We start from the raw sequence: 20012 nt of genomic DNA, 5'->3' as shown, positions 1-20012 counted from the left end.
GAATGTATTTTTTCGTAGCAACGAATGGCATCTGACGTAATATACTTAACTACGGGAGATTATCAAAAATTATCGATTTAATTCAGATTTCTGTAGCTTTCTTTTGGTCAGAATCTCCTGAATGTCATGAATCTCCTGAATCAAATGAATAAAATAATCGTATTAACTTCGTGAATTAAAGGACAATTTATGTTTCATTTCGATTCAGAAGTACGGCACAATACACAGACAGCTGTTTCTGTTTTAGAACTTCATCAGTGTATATGCTTGCCCGTCTCTGAATCAAAAACAAAAGGAGATTGTCTTTTTAAGAGAAATTTCAAAAATAGATTAAAATCCACCATGAGAACGCTGCCGAGACATCTATTAAAAAATAGGAAAGTCCCAGATACAGAGAAAGGACAATCCCGTTTCGTTTTGATTTAGAGGCGGGCAAGCATCTACACTGATGAAGTTCTAAAACAGAAACAGCTGTCTGTAGATTGTGCCGTGCCTCTGAATCGAAATGAAACATAAATTGTCCTTTACTTCACTTCTATCTTTACTCAGATTGTGAGTACTAAGAAACCTTTTTTCGTATCTTTTCCTAGACGAATGAAAGCGGGATGTGATTGCATATTGTAGAATCCTTTCCACTTTTTATATTCGTCGTCTCTATGCCTTGTAAATTGTGACAGGCAGAGATTTAGGATGTTAACAGAAGGAGGTTCTAATAAGGAAAGTTTTAGATTTAAATTAGTGTCTATTATTATATTTATTAATGGATTCTGTATCTGGGACTTTCCTATTTTCTTTCCGTATTAACCTCGTTTGATCTAAAGCCGATTATGGCTCAGTTTATGGATCTATCATTTAACCACTTTTAAAATACAAGCAATGCAAACTTTGCAAACAATCCAAAATATTGCTGTAGCCAGCCTTAGGGGTCTTTTACGCCTCACCCACAGGTAGTTTACTACGTGTTTAGCAGAAGTTTAGTTTACTATGTGAAAATCAATTTATGTTTGCATCCAAAAATGTACAAAAAATACAGGGTGATCAACTTCTGTGACAAAGTCCAATATATCTGTTATTATAAAATATATGAAAAAAAGTTGTTAATAAAAGTTATAGATACCTTTAATGTACACATTTTAAAATTAGTGAGAAATATACAGGGTCCTCCATAACACGGTGCCAAACTAAAGTTATGTTTTTTTAAATGGAACACCCTGTATTTTATTCAAAATCTGGTTTCTCTACATTTTTCTGATTAAAAAGATATAACACTTGTCTAGGGTTATACTGAGTGTTTCAAAGTTATGAGCACTTTTATCAAAAAATCATACTGATTTGATCGCCCTGTATGACTCTAACAGTATAATATAAACTTATTTTTTTACTGCTGTTGACTGTCAATATTAAAGTAGTTTTGCAACAACGTGCAATTTTTTTATCACTACACAAATTGTATACAGGGTAAGTCAAAATGCAAATAAAAGATTTTCTTCATATTTTTAAATGGAACACCCTGTATTTTATATTACCATCGAAAAGTTCTTTCATTATACTTGCATATCTTTTAAATATTCCCTATACCTAAAGTTATTAGTTTTCGAGATATTTTAGTTTAATTGTCGATAACTCATAGATACGTTTATTACAGTAAATTAATTACCCATAATATGAGAAACCTCCAATGAGTTTGTTAATGATAATTAAAATTAGACTGCATTTCATTTTTTCTCCAATTTTATGGTAAATTATATACAATAACGACAATTTTATATTTACTGACAAAATGATATTAATTTTCCGCGAAGAAATGGAAACTATAAATTGCTGCAAGTTTTTGTTTAAGGTGGCTTTGAAATAATTGACACAAGAACTGTCAGATGTAAGAATTTAAATATCTGTACGTTTTTACTTTTGTTATTGATTATAATTGTTTGCCATATTGTTATAATTGTTACCCAACAATGAATTTTAGTCGTGAAGAAATGACAGACATGATATGGTTTTTAGGAGAGTGTTTCAAAAACTCATTAGTTGCCACAAGAATTTATAAGGAATGGTGTCCACAGCGTCAGCAACCAAATAAGATAGCATTTGACAACTTATTAGACAGGTTTAATCGTACTGGCTCTGTTTATGAAGCAAAGGAAAAAACAAAATTCATTATTACGAATGAAAATTAATTAAATGTTTTACTGCCTGTTACAGAAAATCCTCATACAAGTATTCAAAATATTACAAGAGAGCAAGATATAAGTTATGGATCTATCCAGAACATAGTCAAGAAAAACAACAAGCACCCATATCATATACAAAAGAGTACAATTTTGTCAATGGTCACAAAAACAAATAGTGATACTGAGAGATTTTTTTGAGTTTGTCCTTTTTTTTTTGGAGACGAGGCAACATTCCACAAAAATGGTAGTGTAAACAGACACAATTTTCATTATTATTCCACAACCAATCCGTACTGTGCTCAGACACATAGTCAAACAAGATGGTCCTTAAATGTTTGGGGTGGAATCAGAGGCAATTACGTTATAGGTCCTTCTCTCTATGAGGAATCGGTAAGTGGTGAGGTTTATTTAAATTTTCTAGTGAATCATTTACCTATTCTACTTGAAAATGTACCATTAAACATCCGCCAACATATGAGCCCCTGCTCACCACAACGCACTTCTCAACGATGAACTATTTCCTGAAAGATGGATAGGAAGAGATGGGCCAGTTCACTGGCCACCCAGATCACCAGAATTAAACGAAGGTGACTTCTTTTTTTGGGGTTATATTAAAGACGTAGTCTATAGGGCACCTCCAACAATAGTTGATGATATGAGAGTAAGGTTTCAAAACGCCTTTCAAAGTGTCACACAACAAATGCTTACAAACATCTGTAGGTCTTTTTAAACTCGTCTCCAGGCTTGTGTAGACGTTATGGGAGGTCATTTTGAACACCTTTTATAACATAAGAGGTACGATGAACATTTTTCTTTATTTAATTTAGTTTTTTTAATAAATTTTGATAAATTAAAGTATTGTTATTAATAACTAAGTAATACATGTTGCTATCAACAATAAAACTAAAATATCTCAAAAACTAATAACTTTAGGTATAGGGAATATTTAAAAGATATGTAAGTATAGTGATAGAACTTTTCGATAATAATATAAAATATAGGGTGTTCCATTTAAAATTATGAAGAAAATCTTGTATTTAAATTTTGACTTACCCTGTATACAATTTGTGTAGTTATAAAAAAATTGTACATTTTTGCAAAACTACTTTAATATTGACAGTCAAAAGCATTAAAGAAATAAGTTTATATTACACCGTTAGAAACATACAGGGCGATCAAATCAGTATGATTTTTTAATAAAAGTGCTCGTAACTTTGAAACACTCAGTATAATCCTAGACAAGTGTTATATTTCTAGAATCAGAAAAATGTAGAGAAACCAGATTTTGAATAAAATACAGGGTGTTTCATTTAAAAAAACATAACTTTGGTTTGGCACCGTGTTATGGAGGACCCTGTATATTTCTCACTAATTTTAAAATGTGTACATTAAAGGTGTCTATAACTTTTATTAATAACGTTTTTTCATATATTGTATAATAACAGATATATTGGACTTTGTCACAGAAGTTGATCACCCTGTATATTGATTAAAATCAAAATGTCAGACTTCAAAGTGTCAAATGAACTTTTTTATATTTTTAGATTTTAAGAATTGTTCAATATAACAAGCAACAAAAAATATCAATCCTCTAATAATGGCTAAAACCAAAATAAACAAAATCCTAATATATTCGATAAATTTCATATAATAATTAAAATTAAATACTTACCATATTTAGAAACTCCTGAAGAACCCATTGTCAAGTAATGCGAACCTCTAACGACAATATAATTATCAAATTCCATTTCTTGTAGAGGTTCCTCTACACCTTTGTAGTCGTCCTTTAAAGTCCTTCGATGGAGCTGAAAATGAAATATTTAATAACATTTTATCTAGAAATGGGAACTATAAAACCATCCGAAACCTTCAAATACTTGGGAGTCCAAATATCATCAAAAGCATGCAGTAATGAAGAAATACATTCCAGGATTGGCCAAAAGCAAGATCAGCCACCAGGCAGCTACAACCACTATTGTGGAATAACACAATAATAAAGAGAATAACCTGTGGGAGTTTTTTGTCAGTTCTTCTATCAGGCGCGGCCCCCTGCGAATGGGGGATGCTTTCTGGGTATTCGTAGCGCCAATTCGTAGCGCCAGAGAGTAGCAGGGATACTTGCCGTGGAACAAAAACTGACACCTGGCAGTAGGTAAAAAATGCACACCCATGAGAATGGAGAATAATAATTTATGTTTAGGATCGCTGCCTGGGGATCGCCAGGGCACGTCTGGAGCCGGCGTTGGACGTGACAGCATGCGGGACGTCGGTGGCAGGGTGTTAAGGAGGCGGGCCCTGTCATACAATCAGCTACAGCCCAACCACAAACACAACCACAAGCGAGCCAAACAACAACAAGAGCTCCACCCGCCGAAGGTGCTGCGCTGGATCATCAGCCGGCGCTCACTCAAGCGGGACGACCGAGGCAGCGCATGAAATAGACTGTGTCCATTAATGAAAACATTTTGCGCTTCTACTACAAGGTGACAAACCTCGGTCAAGAAAAAATCGGCTACCGACAACAGCTGTATGCCGAATTTTGCAGGACGTACCCAGATATTCAAGTATCGGAGCAACGAGTATCAGACCAATACCGGGTAATTATAAGAAACAACCTTATCCCAGAGACTAGACGCAATACCATCAGAAGCGAAGTCGAACGGGAGATTCATACCGATGTAGTAATTGAAGATCAAGTCCCTGTTGAAGGTCATGAGCAGATTCCTGAGCTTGCCATACAAGAAACTCAACCTTACAATACAGAGCAGGAAAACAACGAGTTACGTGATAACCTAGTAAGCGAAATGGCATGTGCAGTACAGGAGTTTAATGGAACAAACCCACTTAGAAGACCATCGCTACCACGAATAAACTCTTGTAAGGAACTAGCGGCGCTGTTACAAATTGTGAACACTGAAGTCCTACCAGTGGTGTCATGGCAAAATTAGCAGTGCAGGAACACAGTGCCGGAACGCAATGCCAATTTTTGTTTACAAAACCTAAATTCTCTATTTATTTCTTTTTTCTTTTCTTAACCAGTGCCGGAACGGCGTTCCCGCACCATGACACCCCTAAGTCCTACCCAATTATGTCGTAGAAGCCCACACATTAGAATATTTGCACATGCTAATCTACTGTGCAGCAACAGCAATTGCTAATGTAATGGGCGTTAAGATAAAAACACGACGTGGTACTAACAACGGAAGGACTGGTAACAGAATTGCACCCTGGGGAAAAATACTGCTCGGAAAGATTGAATTACTGCGTAGGGATATTGGTCAAGTCACAGAATATATACGAGGTGTAAGAAGTAGAAAAGTTATCAGGAGAGCTGAAGAAATAATACTGAGTACTGCAAGACACTCAAGATATGATCCAGAAAACAACACAGCCCAACAGTGCGTGGATACAATAAAACAAAAACTCTCCGTTTATTCAGGACGACTAAGAAGGTACAAAGTGAGTAACAACCGAAAATTCGATAATGCCCTTTTTGAGACTGCTGAGAAGGCCTTTTATCGAAGATTCAATTCCACCGTAGAAAATCTTGATAAGTCTTATCCAAGCCAAGAAGAAATTCATGAGTTTTGGGGAAATCAACTTTCCAGACCAGCTGCTCTTAACAACAATGCTGGCTGGATAGAAGATACGTCACAGAAGTGCCAATACTACACTATTACTCTCTACGAACCCTTCACCACGGAAGAAGTCTCAAATATCATCAATGAGCTTCATAACTGGAAATCTTCTGGACCAGACGGAGTTCAAAACTTCTGGCTTAAGAAGTTTTGGAGTGTTCATGATTGCTTATCAACACTAACTAATAATGTTATTTCTAATCCGCAGGAAACACCATTATTTCTAACTCAGGGAACCACTTATTTAATAGCGAAGGATCAAAATAACACTCAAGATCCAGCCAAATACCGCCCAATTACTTGTCATCCAACTTTGTATAAATTGGTCACATCCTTTGTAGCTTGTCATATCTACCAACACTGTGCACTGAACAATATCATAGAGCCTCAACAGAAAGGATGCACCAAGGGCTCCATGAGTTGCAAAGAACAACTTATCATCGACTCAGTCATTTCTAATCAAGCATATTCCAAAAAGAGGGACCTATTTACTGCCTTCATTGATTAAAAGAAGGCATTTGATTCAGTGCCGCATGAATGGATTATAGATATATTGAGAATATATAAAGTCGATGATAATATAGTGACCTTTTTACAGCATATAATGACAAAGTGGAAGAGTAGAATTCACCTTCAAATACCTGGTGAAAATAACATCGAAACTGAAAATATCGCAATCAGCCGGGGCCTTTTCCAAGGAGATTCGTTAAGTCCACTGTGGTTCTGTCTAGCTATGAACTCACTGTCTCAGCTATTGAACTCCACTGACGCAGGTTTTAGCATCAAAAATAACAACAATGTGGTGGCGAAGCTTAATCATCTGTTGTATATGGATGATTTGAAATTAATGGCTTCCACTCGAAACCAACTAGATGAGATGCTAAGAACTGTAGAATCCTTTTCAAATGACAAAAGTATGCACTTCGGACTAGACAATTGCAGTGTTTTAAATATAGTCAAAGGAAAAGTACAGCCCGGAGGATTCGATATGCAAAATGGCCAGAACATTGAGGCCATGGGTGAAAACGATATGTATAAATATCTTGGAGTAAAGCAAGCGCGGAAAATTGACCATAAGTAAATGAAAACTGAGATAACGGCGGAGTTTATACGAAGGGTAAAACAGCTGCTTCGTTCACACCTTAACAGTACAAATTTGTTTAAGGCACTAAACACCTACGCATGTTCCGCGCTTAGCTATTCGTTTGGTATTGTTAAGTAGACAAAAACGGACGTAGAGAATCTTCAACGAACACACCTCACAAAGGCACAAAAACACCATCCTAAAAGTGCAGTAGAAAGAACAACATTACCACGGAATCCAGGAGGAAGAGGACTTATGGATATAGGTGAGCAATTAGATAAACAAATTGCTAATTTAAGAAATTATTTTCAGTTGCAAGCTGAGACATCTACTCTACGAGATGACACAACACCGATCAAACTGAGGGAACCAGAAATGCGTAAACCACCTCACTAAAGACGAAAAAATGCGCACCTGGATGGGTAAACCTCTGCACGGGCGACATCCCAATGAGTCAGCCAAGACTATGTCGACAATACAGCGTCGAACTATTGGTTGACATCAGGAAAGATGTTCTCTGAAACGGAGGGTTCATTACTGGCCATTCAGGATCAGGTTATACCAACCAGAAATTACCTGAAATATATCATCAACGACCCCCAGGTTCAAAACGACAGATGCTGATATGGATGTCAAGCCCAAGAAACCATCCAACATCTTACAGGGGGCTGCCAGGCATTTGCTGCAACTGAATATAAGGAACGGCATGACGCAGTGGGAAAAATCCTTCATCAAGAGATAGCTATTAAGCTGGGACTTCTCCAAACGGACCATCTCCCGTATTATCAATACGTCCCTGAGAGTATGCTTGAGGATGGCAACTACAAGCTATACTGGGACCGCACTGTGCTCACAGACCAAACAGTGGCACATAATAGACCAGATCTCGTACTAGTTAATAAATTAACAAGACAAACTACACTAATTGATGTGTCGATGCCCAACAACAATAATCTACGTAGTAAATTTACTGAAAAGATCACCAAGTACAGAGATCTGGAAATTCAAATAGGAAGGCAATGGAGAATGTAAAGTACCCAGATGATACCGATTATTATGTCTACTACTGGAGTCATTCCGAAGACCCTCCTCGAAAACATTAAAAAGCTGGGTCTGAATAAACATCTTTATAAGACCATGCAGAAAGCGGTACTACTCGCAACGGCCAGAAGTGTACGAAAATTTTTGGGAGATACACCTGCATTCCAAGTCACCTAGGGCTCGATAACACGAAAAGAGTCCCACCAGAGCTCAATCCTTTTGATACCGTAGGTATCTGGGATGAGTCAATTTTCCCCTTAGAGGGAGTGTGAGCCGTATGGCTAAATCTGAAGAGAATAAAATGAAGAATTTATAAAACAATAATAGAAGGTATTCAGTTGTTCGGCGCCGAAGTTGGAGAAATAAATCAAAAAACAAATGAACAATTTAGGCCATGAAAATGAACTATTGAAGACAATATTTGGCGACTCACTAGACTTGATAGAGTGAGAAACAAAGATATGAGGAGAGAAATGGAAATTGATCTAGACATAATAGACACAATCAAAGCTAAAAGACAACTGGTATGCACACCTGCACAGAATGCCTGAACATCTATCCTTGGATATAAGCCTTCCCCTCCTTCTTCCATGCCTCTCTATCTTGGGTAATTTGGATCCATTTTGACCCAGTGTGTTTCTTCAGGTGTTCTGATCATCGCATCTGTGGCCTTCCCCTTTTTCGTTTGTGGTTTCAAGGTCTCCAATGTCCATTATTGTCTTAGTCCATCTTTCATCCTTCTGCCGTAGGGTGTGTCCGGTGAACTACCATTTAAGCTTTGCTACTTGGGTTGAGACATCCTTCACTTTTGTTTTGTTGCGGATTCATTCGTTTCTTTTCCTGTTTGATAGTTTAATTTTCAACATTTTGTCTTTCCATATAGCTTTGTCTGAAAATAGATAGCCAGAAATACTAGAAAAATGGACTCCGTACACTAGAAGAAAACGAGGTAGACCAAAACGGTCCTGAAGAAAAGATGTCGAAGGTGCAATGACCACCAGAGATCTAAAAACTGAAGACTTCTTCTACAGAAAACGCTGTAGAAGACTCACTTCTACATTGTAACAGAAAATTTTTAAAATATTTTATTTTGTCTTAATATTGCTTGATCTTAATAACAAGGAGACCTGCAGAATTAAGAGAAATCTTCAATAAACTAGAAAGAACAGCCGAGGAATATGGTTTACAAATAAACGAAGACAAAACGACAAAATGAAATATGTGGTGATGAAGGGAAATGAAAATCATCTGAGACAGTCCTTTAAGATACGAAGCCCAAGTAAAGAATATAACTTCGAAATTGTCGGTCAATTCGATTACTTGGGAGTAACACTAACAAATAGGAACGAAGAGAACCAAGAAATCGGAAAAAGAATGGCGAAAGGTAGTAAGAGTGCTGGGAGTCTAACTAAGATACTGAGGTCGAAGATAATATGCAGAAAAGCAACAAAAACGAATATATACAACAGTTATCCGACCTACGGTACTCTAGGCTAGCGAGACCTGGACATTAAATAAAGACATGAAAGTTAAATCAGATAGATGGGAACGAAAGATCCTTATAAGGATATATGGAGGTCTAAAAGAGGGGAATATCTGGCGAAGAAGAACGAATGAAGAAATAATGCAAATATATGGACAACCAAAAATAACAACACTCGCCCAAATTCAAAGATTAAGATGGCTCGGGCATAAATCAAGAATGAAAGAAGGAAGAGTTCCCAATGAATTAATAAACACGGAGGCTGGTACAAAAAGAAAAAGAGGACGCCCCCGAAGAAGATAGCTGGAGTCAACAAAAGAAGATCTGAAGTCGCTGAGGGTACAAGATTGAAAAAACCTAGCACAAGACAGAAAGAAATGGAAGAAAACCATTGAAGCATTGGGCACCTAAGGCCTGTTGAGCTGAACTATATATAATGCTGCTGATTACGATGTAGGTTTACCATTAAACAAGAAAAAAATTTAAATAAACAAGAAAACTTATTATTTCTTTTATATGGGTCATTCCATTTCAAATCACTCAATTTTGGAGCAAAAAAAAATTTTGGACCTCCGATTTGTCTGAAAATTGGTATATAGCTTCTACGGGACGTAAAAATAAGATATTTAAGGTCAAAAAATCTTCTTCTTTTTTTCTCAAAATGTTATTTTATGCGGTTTTACAGTGATTTGGTGTTTATTTATACAAATCTGCATTTTCTATCGTAAAGTATCAATGAAAAACATAATATTTTAATAGAAGGGTCTCAAAAATGTCATTATATGGCATTATAACAAGTTACTTTGATTCAAAACAAGCTTTTGATCAAATTTTATAGTGTAGAAAACGTTAAAATACCGTTTTTTACATTTTTCTCCATTCCCAAAATACATCATAATCGATTTGGCTGAAAATTTGCCCACAGATAGACAAAGCGTAGGACTTTAAGTGGTGAGAAGGACTTGAATTATATTACAATACCAAAAAAGTTACATGCAATAATATAGTCAAAAATATAGGCGTCTACTGTAAGTAAAATTAACTCGAAAATATCGACCTCACGACAAAAATTGTTAAAAAGAAATTGTAATAATTGTAAACACGATTTATTTGGAACAATTTCAGTTCCTACCATTTTTGTCGAAAAGTTAAAAATGGCGGAGATATTGAGCAAAACAGGTTCTCCTTTAAAATCAAGATGGCGCCTAACGTAACGGAGGAATTCATTCGTGATTTTAAATTTAGGCTACTATTGACTCCCCTAAAGATCAGAAAAATAAAATTTTGGGCAGCTCGGCATTCAAGGTCAAATGCTATCCCGACTGAACTAATATATACTTTTGAGTCTGATATTACTGCAAGTTACTTTTTTGGTATTGTAATATAATTCAAATCCTTCTAACCACTTAAAGTCATATCTTTTGGCTATCTGTGGGCAAATTTTCAGCCAAATCGATTATGATTTATTTTGGGAATGGAGGAAAATGTAAAAAACGGTATTTTAACGTTTTTTTACAATATAAAATTTGATCAAAAACTTGTTTTGATTCAAAATAACTTGTTATAATGCCATATAATGACTTTTTTGAGTCCTTTCTATTAAAATATAATGTTTTTCATTGATACTTTACGACAGAAAATGCAAATTTGTTTAAATAAACACCAAGTCACTGTAAAATCGCATAAAATAACAATTTGAGAAAAAAAGAAGAAGAAGATTTTTTGACCTTAAATATCTTATTTTTACGTTCCGCAGAAGCTATATACCAATTTTCAGACAAATCGGAGATCCAAAATTTTTTGCCTGAGTGATTTGACACGGAATGTACCATACATATAACATTATGAGAAAGTCAACCAAATAACTAATTTGTTAAAAATAAAGAAACAAAAAGAAAAAATATAAAGTAAAACCTGTGTCAACGGCCACCTGTCAAAGGCAGCCACCTGATAATATTGTTTATTTTAATTTAAAATAAACAAAGTACCAAATAATTTTTAAAAAACTCTAACATGAAGTAAAATCCACTTATATGTAATTGGTATAATTATATACCATTAATAAATATACCAATTAAGGCACGTTTTCCTACAACTTCGCCGGCCGCTGGTAGCCGCGAATTGGTAGCAGCTACCGAGTCGCTAGTAGCTGCGAATACTTCTCTATTTAATTAAATTTACCGAAATTAAATGTCTTTCTTTACCGTCAACTTATATGATTCATTTTTTGGATCGTAAAATTCAGGATAATTGCCAACAACATGAATCAGTTGCTCATCATCTTCTGTAGTAAAAGCCTCCATTACTGTAGGTAGGTAGGCATAATAACAATGTACTTAACAGTTTTTTCCAAAATTTATTAATGTGTCTTTTTTTCAAATAATGTAGTATAAAATAGTTATTGTTATTCTGAAGCTATTTCCTTGTGGCATTTTTATAATCTACTATTTATAATGGGAAATAAGCCACAATTTTACCAAAAAAATATTTTATTAACGTTTCGAAGCCCAAATCGGGTTTCGTTGTTAATAAAATATTTTTTTGGTAAAATTGTGGGTTATTTCTCATTATAAATAGTAGATTATAAAATAGTTAAATACATACACCAAATATAAACAATAAACACAAATACACTGCTCAACAATAGATAAGGATCATACATAATAATTATTATTTAAAATATTTTAAAAGTTTGTTGACGTTGCAGTATTTTTTCGTTGGTTATAATTAGACAATATACATATATTTTGAAATATAAATAATCAAAAGCAAAAATAATATATGTTAACAAGAAAATAAATTTATTAAAATAAGGGAACTTAAAATTGTGTCCTACAAAATCAAAAATACCGGGATAATTGGCCTACAAAACTTAAATAAAAAATTCTAATATTTTATTGGACTTCCTCGTGAATGGGTTATACTTTTTGCCCTATTACATACTCTCAATTAATGCATTCAAAAAATGTTGATGCCAAATTGTCCATATGTGCTTCACAGTTTCACTTAACTGTTGAAGCGTATTCACATCTAACGTATTATAAGCGTATTATTATCTAACACATCTACATAGTTGTATTATAGCAGCCCAGACAAGTTCTATGCAGTTCATATCTAGTGACAGGACTGGCCACTTCATTCTGTCAATACCGTGATACTGGACACGGGATACTGGTCAATAAGGACAAAACTTTCTCCGATTAAACCCGCAAATGGTACAATAGTTGGTTCTACAGCCCATACTCTATATTTTTATGCCATCATCGTAGAATTTGTCAGATCCACTAAGTCGGTGCGGCCATCAAAACAAATACCACCCCAGACGCAAATAGAGCCTCCCCCAAAAGTAGTTGTAGGCACCCTATAATTTTCATTTTACCTCTCTCCTCGTTTCCTTCAAACCAAAGTACGAACATCGGAATTGTTTATGCGAAATCTCAAATCATCTGTAAATAAACAGATTCTCCATTCGTTAGTTGTCCAGTTGCTGTGTTCTTCGGCCCATAGTCTTCTCAATCCGCGATGTTCCCTGATTATTACTGGACGATATGAACGTATTCTTGCTCTTAAGCCACGCATAATATGCAACGTTCTTCTAACGGTTTGGTTTGAAATTATTCTTTCAGTGGCGTTACGCAATGTTCTGTTTATGCGAGCAATAGGTATAATATGTTGGGTTCCATCTAGCAATAATTCGCATATATCGGTCATCAACAGGCCTGGTACTCCGTTGTCACCCCCCACCATGAACGTTATGAGCCTACACAATTTATGATATAACGATTCCAAGCTCTATTTTCACCAATTTGTAAAAACCCCAAACGTTGAGCCACTTCACTTTTCGTTGACCCACCTCACAATCTGTTGCATTCGGACAATATCTAAACGTCTTCGAGTCATAGTTTATAACTGACTAGTAAAAATACTCCATTATTAAAAGTTAGTAAAAATACTCCATGCTGAAGATAGTAAAAAAGAGAAAAAACGGACAATAACAATAACTACATGACTACAATAGCAAAATTTATTTTATTTCGTTTAAACTTGATAACAAAGTCAGGTTATTAATATTTTAATATATATATATGTATCGGTTTTAGAACGTCTTTCGACGTTGTCCGATGCCTAACGTCCACGTCCTTCTATCATCCCATTGGCCCTCTCTAAGATCCCTTGCACTCATTGCTTTGGTTACCCCTTCTTTCCATGTCTTTTTGGGTCTTCCTCGTTTTTTGCGGTTTGGTGGTACCCACTGCATGATCTTTTTGGGCAATCTTGTGTCTTCCATTCTTTGAACATGACCATACCAAATCAACTGTTTCCTCTCAATGTCTGTTGTTAAGTAGCCATCTATTCCAATTCGTCGTCTTACTTCCTCATTTCGAACTCTTTCCCTACGGGATATATCTAACGATCTTCTAAACACATCCATTTCTACAGCTTCTAATTTTTTTCTGTTGTTCTCGGTTATTCTCCAAGTTTCTGCTCCGTAAAGTATGCTGCTTTTAATAAGTGTTTCATAGATATTGTATTTTCGCTGTATTCCTATTTCGGAGCACCAAAGTATTCCATTTAGGCAGCCAACTGTTCTTCTAGCTTGTGTTACCCTTTTCTTTATTTCCTCATCGTCTTTTCCCGTTCTATCGAATATTACTCCCAGGTACGTGTAGTCACTACAGGATGTGATTTGTTCATTATCCTCTAGTTCGATATTGGATAACTCAGCTCCTATGGGTAGGTATTTAGTTTTTTCCACGTTAATTTCCAAGCCCCACTGTTCATATTCCTCCTTTAGTTTTCTTGCCATATACTGTAGGTCGTCTTTATTATGATAAAGAGTCTTTATCATTAGCTATGATCACTTGGTCATCAGCAAATTGTAAGGTATATAAACAAACCTCTCCGAGGTCTATACCCATACCGTGGCATTTACGTTTCCACTGGTTTAGTGCTTTTGCAACATATATCTTGAACAAAGTTGGTGAAATACAGCAGCCCTGGCGCAGACCCTTGTTAACTATGAACTTTTTAGATAGTGTGTTGCCAATTTTTACTTGTGATGTAGAATTTTCATATAGATTTTTTAAGGCGTTGACTAGAGTGTAGCTGATGTTAGTTTCTTGTAGTGATTTCCACAATTTAGTCACAGGAACGCTGTCGTATGCTTTACGGAGGTCAACAAACATGAGATGGGTCTCTTGATTGGTTGCTGATTTTTTTTCAATTAATTGTTTTAGGCAGAAGACATTATCTGTGCAAGTCCTTCCAGCGCGGAAACCAGCCTGTTCTTCTTCTTCTTGTTCCCTATACTCCATCTCAATGAGATTTCTAAGAATGCGCCCGTACACCCGGCTTAGTGTACTAGTTACCGATATTCCTCTGTAATTTGAGCAATCCAACTTATTTCCTTTTTTATGAATGGAAGAAATATAAGCTACTTTCCATAAACTGGGTGGTGTGACACCGTTTATATATTTGTTCATACACCAAGTAAGTGCTTGAAAGAGTTTATCTGTGCCACATTTTATTAATTCGGCAGGAATATTTTCTGGCCCTGGAGCTCTACCATTTTTTAGTTCATTTACAGCTTTCTTCACCATATCAACTCCCACTACTATCTCTTCGCCTTCAACGAATACTTCTGTTGGTGATTGGGTGGTATATTCGTCTCTACTTTCTGTTAGCAAACTCTCGTAGTATTCTTTCCATTTTTCTGTTGATATTAACTGAATAGAAGTAGTATTTCTTTCTGTGTTCTTTATTTTGTTTAAAAATTTCCATGTCTCTGAACACTTCCTTCCGCCTATATAAGTGTTGATCTCTTGGCATTTCCTATCCCACATTTCTTTTTTTGCTGCTGTTACTGCTCTTCTTGTTGTTCTTCGTAGGTCCAAATATTTGTCTTTGTCTACTTGATGTTTAGTACTTAGCCACCGTGCGTACGCTTTCTTTTTCTCTATTATTAGCTTTTGTATGTCTTCGGTCCACCATAGCTTTTTACTGTGGCGTTCGGATTTTAAACCAAGCGCTTCTTTTGCGGCTGTTTGCATACTGTCTATTATATTTTTGTACACTTCTTCCACGGATACATTTTGGATTATATCTTCTAATTTTTCATTTAGTCTTCGTTGATATAGTGTTCTCGTACTTTCATGTTGTAAGCTGTCCAGGTTGTAATTTGTTGTGTTAAAAATTTCTGTGACTTCAGGTGGTTCTTTTGTTTTCTTGGATCTAAACGGAAAAACTATTTCGGACTTTACCATAAAGTGATCCGAATCACATGATACTCCTCTATATACTCTTGTATCCATTACTTGTAATGTTGTATTTTGTTTTGTAATCACGTAGTCTATGATCGATTTTAAATTTCTGGTTACCTGAATCCACGTATATTTGTGTATCTCCTTGTGTTTAAAAAACCCGTTTGTTATTTTTAGCTGATGGTTTTCGCATATTCCCACATAACAATGATGTTCGCATCATGTTCTAAGCATATCCTGCCAACATTCGTCGAAGTATATCCTTTTTAGTATATGCGTAGTACAAGCATAGCATGTACCATAAAAAACATTCTAAATTTCATGTTCTTTGCATGTGCTTCGAAGAATATTCTTGCACCGAATATACTGAGCACATTCGTGTACGTAGTATCTCGGAATGTTCGTAAAAGTTTATTCTTAGAATATACCGTAATCGAATATTCTTAGTATATGCGTAAGTATATGCAAAAGTATATGCTTAACACATACTTGTATATACTTTTAAAATATCTTAAAGAGAATATACTGTATGTACCTATAGGAAGAAGAAGAATGTTATAGCCTATAGATTATCAACTTCGCGTTAAGAATAATTAATAAAATTTGGGTATTTTGGTAGGTACTACTGAACTATCTAATTCATCATTTTTTTAAACCGTTTTAATTGTATGGTAAAAAAGTTTAAAACTTAATTCTATTGAAGAAAAATGAGAAATTCTCGTTTCTTTTTCAATTGAAGTGAATACACCATTTTGATTTGAGTTTATACCATAAAAATATTTTTACCTAAGTATAATTTTCGGGAATCCGGAAACGGCCATTCATTGTTATTCTGACCCTTGCATTGCATATTTTATACCTGCACAAGGGAAGGGGGTAGGTAACAAAAAGGCAAAATATGAAAATAGTTTCCAGTACAGTTAAGGCATTTATGTCTACGCTGTGAGGAAGAAGCGACTCTATTTCTAGCTACAAGGACTAAAACATTTTAAGAACATAAAAAGCAGCTTGAAAATAATAAATTCATATTGGTACTTCAATATTTCCTAAATACCTAGTAAGTAAAAGTATGTATAATGTATATAGATACCTATAAATTTTAGTAATTTACATACATATTATATTATATATTTGGCTATTATATAATTATATAAGCAGCATTTTTATTTTGATGTGCACATAATAACTAAATATATTACTTACATTTTATATATTAGGCTACTTACCCATATAATATTTATTATACATAGGTACCTATATAACTAACTAAAGTTTATATATTTTATACTTACTTTTTACGTAATATTGTAGAATGTAATAACTATACATTCTCATATGCAATTAGAATATGTAAATATAATATATTAGTAGAACCTATGAGATTGGGTGATGTTGAAAACATACTTCTGAGAAATATAGCACATCCTTGGAATATTCTTCCCATATACTAAAAATATGTCCGATAGTACATTCTAAGTATATACATAGAAGGTATATAGCACTTCCTTGGAATATTCTTCCCATATACTAAAAATATGTGCCCTAGTACATTCTAAGTATGTAACTAGAAGGTATATAGCACTTCCTTGGAATATTCTTCCCATATACTAAAAATATGTGCGATAGTACATTCTAAGTATATAAATAGAAGGTTTATAGCACCTCCTTAGAATCTTCTAAAAAGTATGTTCTTGGTATATACTGAAAAGAAGTGCGGTAGTACATTCTAAGTATATACATAGAACGTTTAAGTACTGTAATGTAGTATATACTCAGAATATGCTCTGCACATTCGCAATGGTAATTACGCATATTCTAAGTATATACTTTTTCTGAAAAGTATGTTCTATGAATCTACTAAGAACATGAAATTGTTATGTGGGTTTGAATTAATCTTTCACCATTGTCATTTTGGGTTATTTCTCCATGTGGACCTACCACTTTGTTGTTTACCTTCTGTCCGACTCTACTATTCAGATCGCCTGCTATGATCACTTCCCTAGTACTTCCAATTTTAGTAATTTCGTCATTGATTTTCTCAAAGAATTCGTCTTTAACAGCATAAGGCTGATCATCAGAGACTGCATATATTTATAATATTTTAATAATTATATTAAACTTTTACAAACTCACAACTATTTTTGGCGTAAAATGTTACTTTGATTCTTATCAATTGTTGAGCACTGTATTTATTTTTAAACCTATTTCTATAGTCGTTAAATAAATGTGCAAAAAATACAAACACTAAACACTATCTACTATTCGTAGCGACTGGGGACGCTAGTCTGCTTCCGAACGAGACCTACGACTGGCGACCGGCGACTTTTTCAACTAATATATAGTACGTACCAATTATAAAAAATATACACCAAATATAAACAATAAACACAAATATTTACCTGTTAAACCTATTTCCATAGTCTTTAAAGAAATATGCAACAAACAAAAACACTATTATTTGTGGCGACTGGGGACGATAGTCTGCTTCCCAACGAGACCTACGACTGGCGACCGGCGACTGACGACTCAGTCGTTGGTAGCAGCGACCCAGTAGCTTCGAGGAGAATAGTTCTATTTAAAACGCATTAACGATGCCTGAATCAATTGGTAGCGGCTACCAATTCGCTGCTACCAGCGACCGGCGAATTTGTAGGAAAACGCCCCTTTACATAGAAGTGGTTTTTACTTCATGTTAGAGTTTTTTAACTATATGGTATACAGCCAACCTAGGGAACTACCCCTTTTTAGTTTAAATAATTTTTACTATTTGTGGAGTGTAAAACCTGAAAATAGCGGCCACCTTCATATAACGGCCAGTAGTGACTTTACATTTTAGTGACCGTTATTGGCAGGTGTTACTGTACTTACCATTAATTCTACTTCCCCGTCTTTTAAACTCGTTCCTCCTTGTGATCTGTCAGTTAATATGGAGAGCTTTAAGTCACTTTTGATGTCTTCTATAGAAATCTTTGACGTAACTGGATAATAATTAGACGAAGCAGCTTCTACATCATCATCGTGGAATTCATGATCATTTCTTATTCTTTTAATTAATTGTCTGCCATTGGAATCAGTGTAAAAGGTCTTGTTGTTTTTAATTTCCTCGATATAGTAACGTTTAACTATTTCTTTTCCGATGCTGTGAACCGTATCGCTAAAATGTGTACATGATAATTTTGGTTTTGAAAATATTTTCGTGTGGCTTATCAGAAAAATAAAAAAGGATAGGAAATAAGTACAACATTACCACACCATTAAAAAACCATACACTCAGATCTGTCCTGTCCAAAATGAAACCTAACAACAGACAAGATAGATCAAAGAACTGAATCTATATAAAATACCCTTAGTCCAGGGTAATAAGGTTTTTTCCATGACACTCGAGCAGCCAGGGTACTGAAGCATTTTTTCGACAGGTAATACCTATAAGATCAAATTGTAACTATTTCCTGCGTATGATATTTTGGCCATTTTTATTTATAAACAATTAAGTGTCAAAAAATGGTATTTTTCCTTTTTTTTCAAATCAATGGAAAACAGTGTAACTTATGGTATGGTTTTTTAGTACAAATATCTTTATATATATTACGTATTACAAAGTTTGATATACTCATTTATTGTTAATATAATTGCGAAAAAAGGTCAGAATTGCAAAAAAAAATAATTTCGCAACATCTATTGTAAAAATTAGTGTACAGCTTTGAAATTTTTGTCATATAAGGGTTCTTTGCTGCTTAATATGTGATGAAAATTTCAAAGCGATTCATTCAATTGTTTAAATTTTATTCAAATTGTTTATCCCAGAGAGCATTTTTTTGCAATAACAATAGTCAGAAAAAAATGACGTTAGAACTATTCCACAGGTGTCAAATGAAAAAGCATGAGCTATATTTTCAACTTGGTTTAAAAAAAGCGAATAAAAAATGCATTTATTAGTAATAAATAATTATGCAAAAGTATCGTAAATCTTTCCTTATAAACTTTTTATTTTGTTATATAAGAAATTATATACATTTATTACAATTTTTTATCAATTATGATATAAATAACATTACTTGGTAGTTGTGCACTTAAAACAGGGTAAAAAAGTTAATTTTTTTGGAAAAATTTATTCAAAAAGTTTATAAGGAAAGATTTACGTTACTTTTGCATAATTATTTATTATTAATAAATGCATTTTTATTCGCTTTTTTAAACCAATTTGAAAATATAGCTCATGCTCTTCCATTTGACACCTGTGGAATGGTTCTAACGTTATTTTTTCTGACTTATGTTATTGCAAAAAAAATGCTCTCTGGGATAAACAATTTGAATAAAATTGAAACAATTGAATGA

At 34.4% G+C, this 20012-nt stretch overlaps 1 protein-coding gene across 2 annotated transcripts in view; it reads right to left on the bottom strand.

Annotated features, from left to right (window-relative positions):
• Positions 1–20012, bottom strand: part of LOC114332053 (lysosomal alpha-mannosidase) — a 137983-nt gene that overhangs the window by 31931 nt on the left and 86040 nt on the right. For both annotated transcript variants that reach the window (XM_050660943.1, XM_050660945.1), the window contains 2 exons: positions 18546–18831; positions 3844–3976 (listed from right to left, as the gene is read on the bottom strand). In XM_050660943.1, the coding sequence (XP_050516900.1) occupies positions 3844–3976; positions 18546–18831 (419 nt within the window). The remainder of the gene's footprint in view (positions 1–3843; positions 3977–18545; positions 18832–20012) is intronic.

The sequence above is a fragment of the Diabrotica virgifera genome, chromosome 9 (genome assembly GCF_917563875.1).
Source record: "Diabrotica virgifera virgifera chromosome 9, PGI_DIABVI_V3a".
Classification (NCBI taxonomy): Eukaryota; Metazoa; Arthropoda; class Insecta; order Coleoptera; family Chrysomelidae; genus Diabrotica; species Diabrotica virgifera.
The sequence above is the reverse complement of the archived record's forward strand: the minus strand, read 5'-3'. Positions and strand labels throughout refer to the sequence as shown.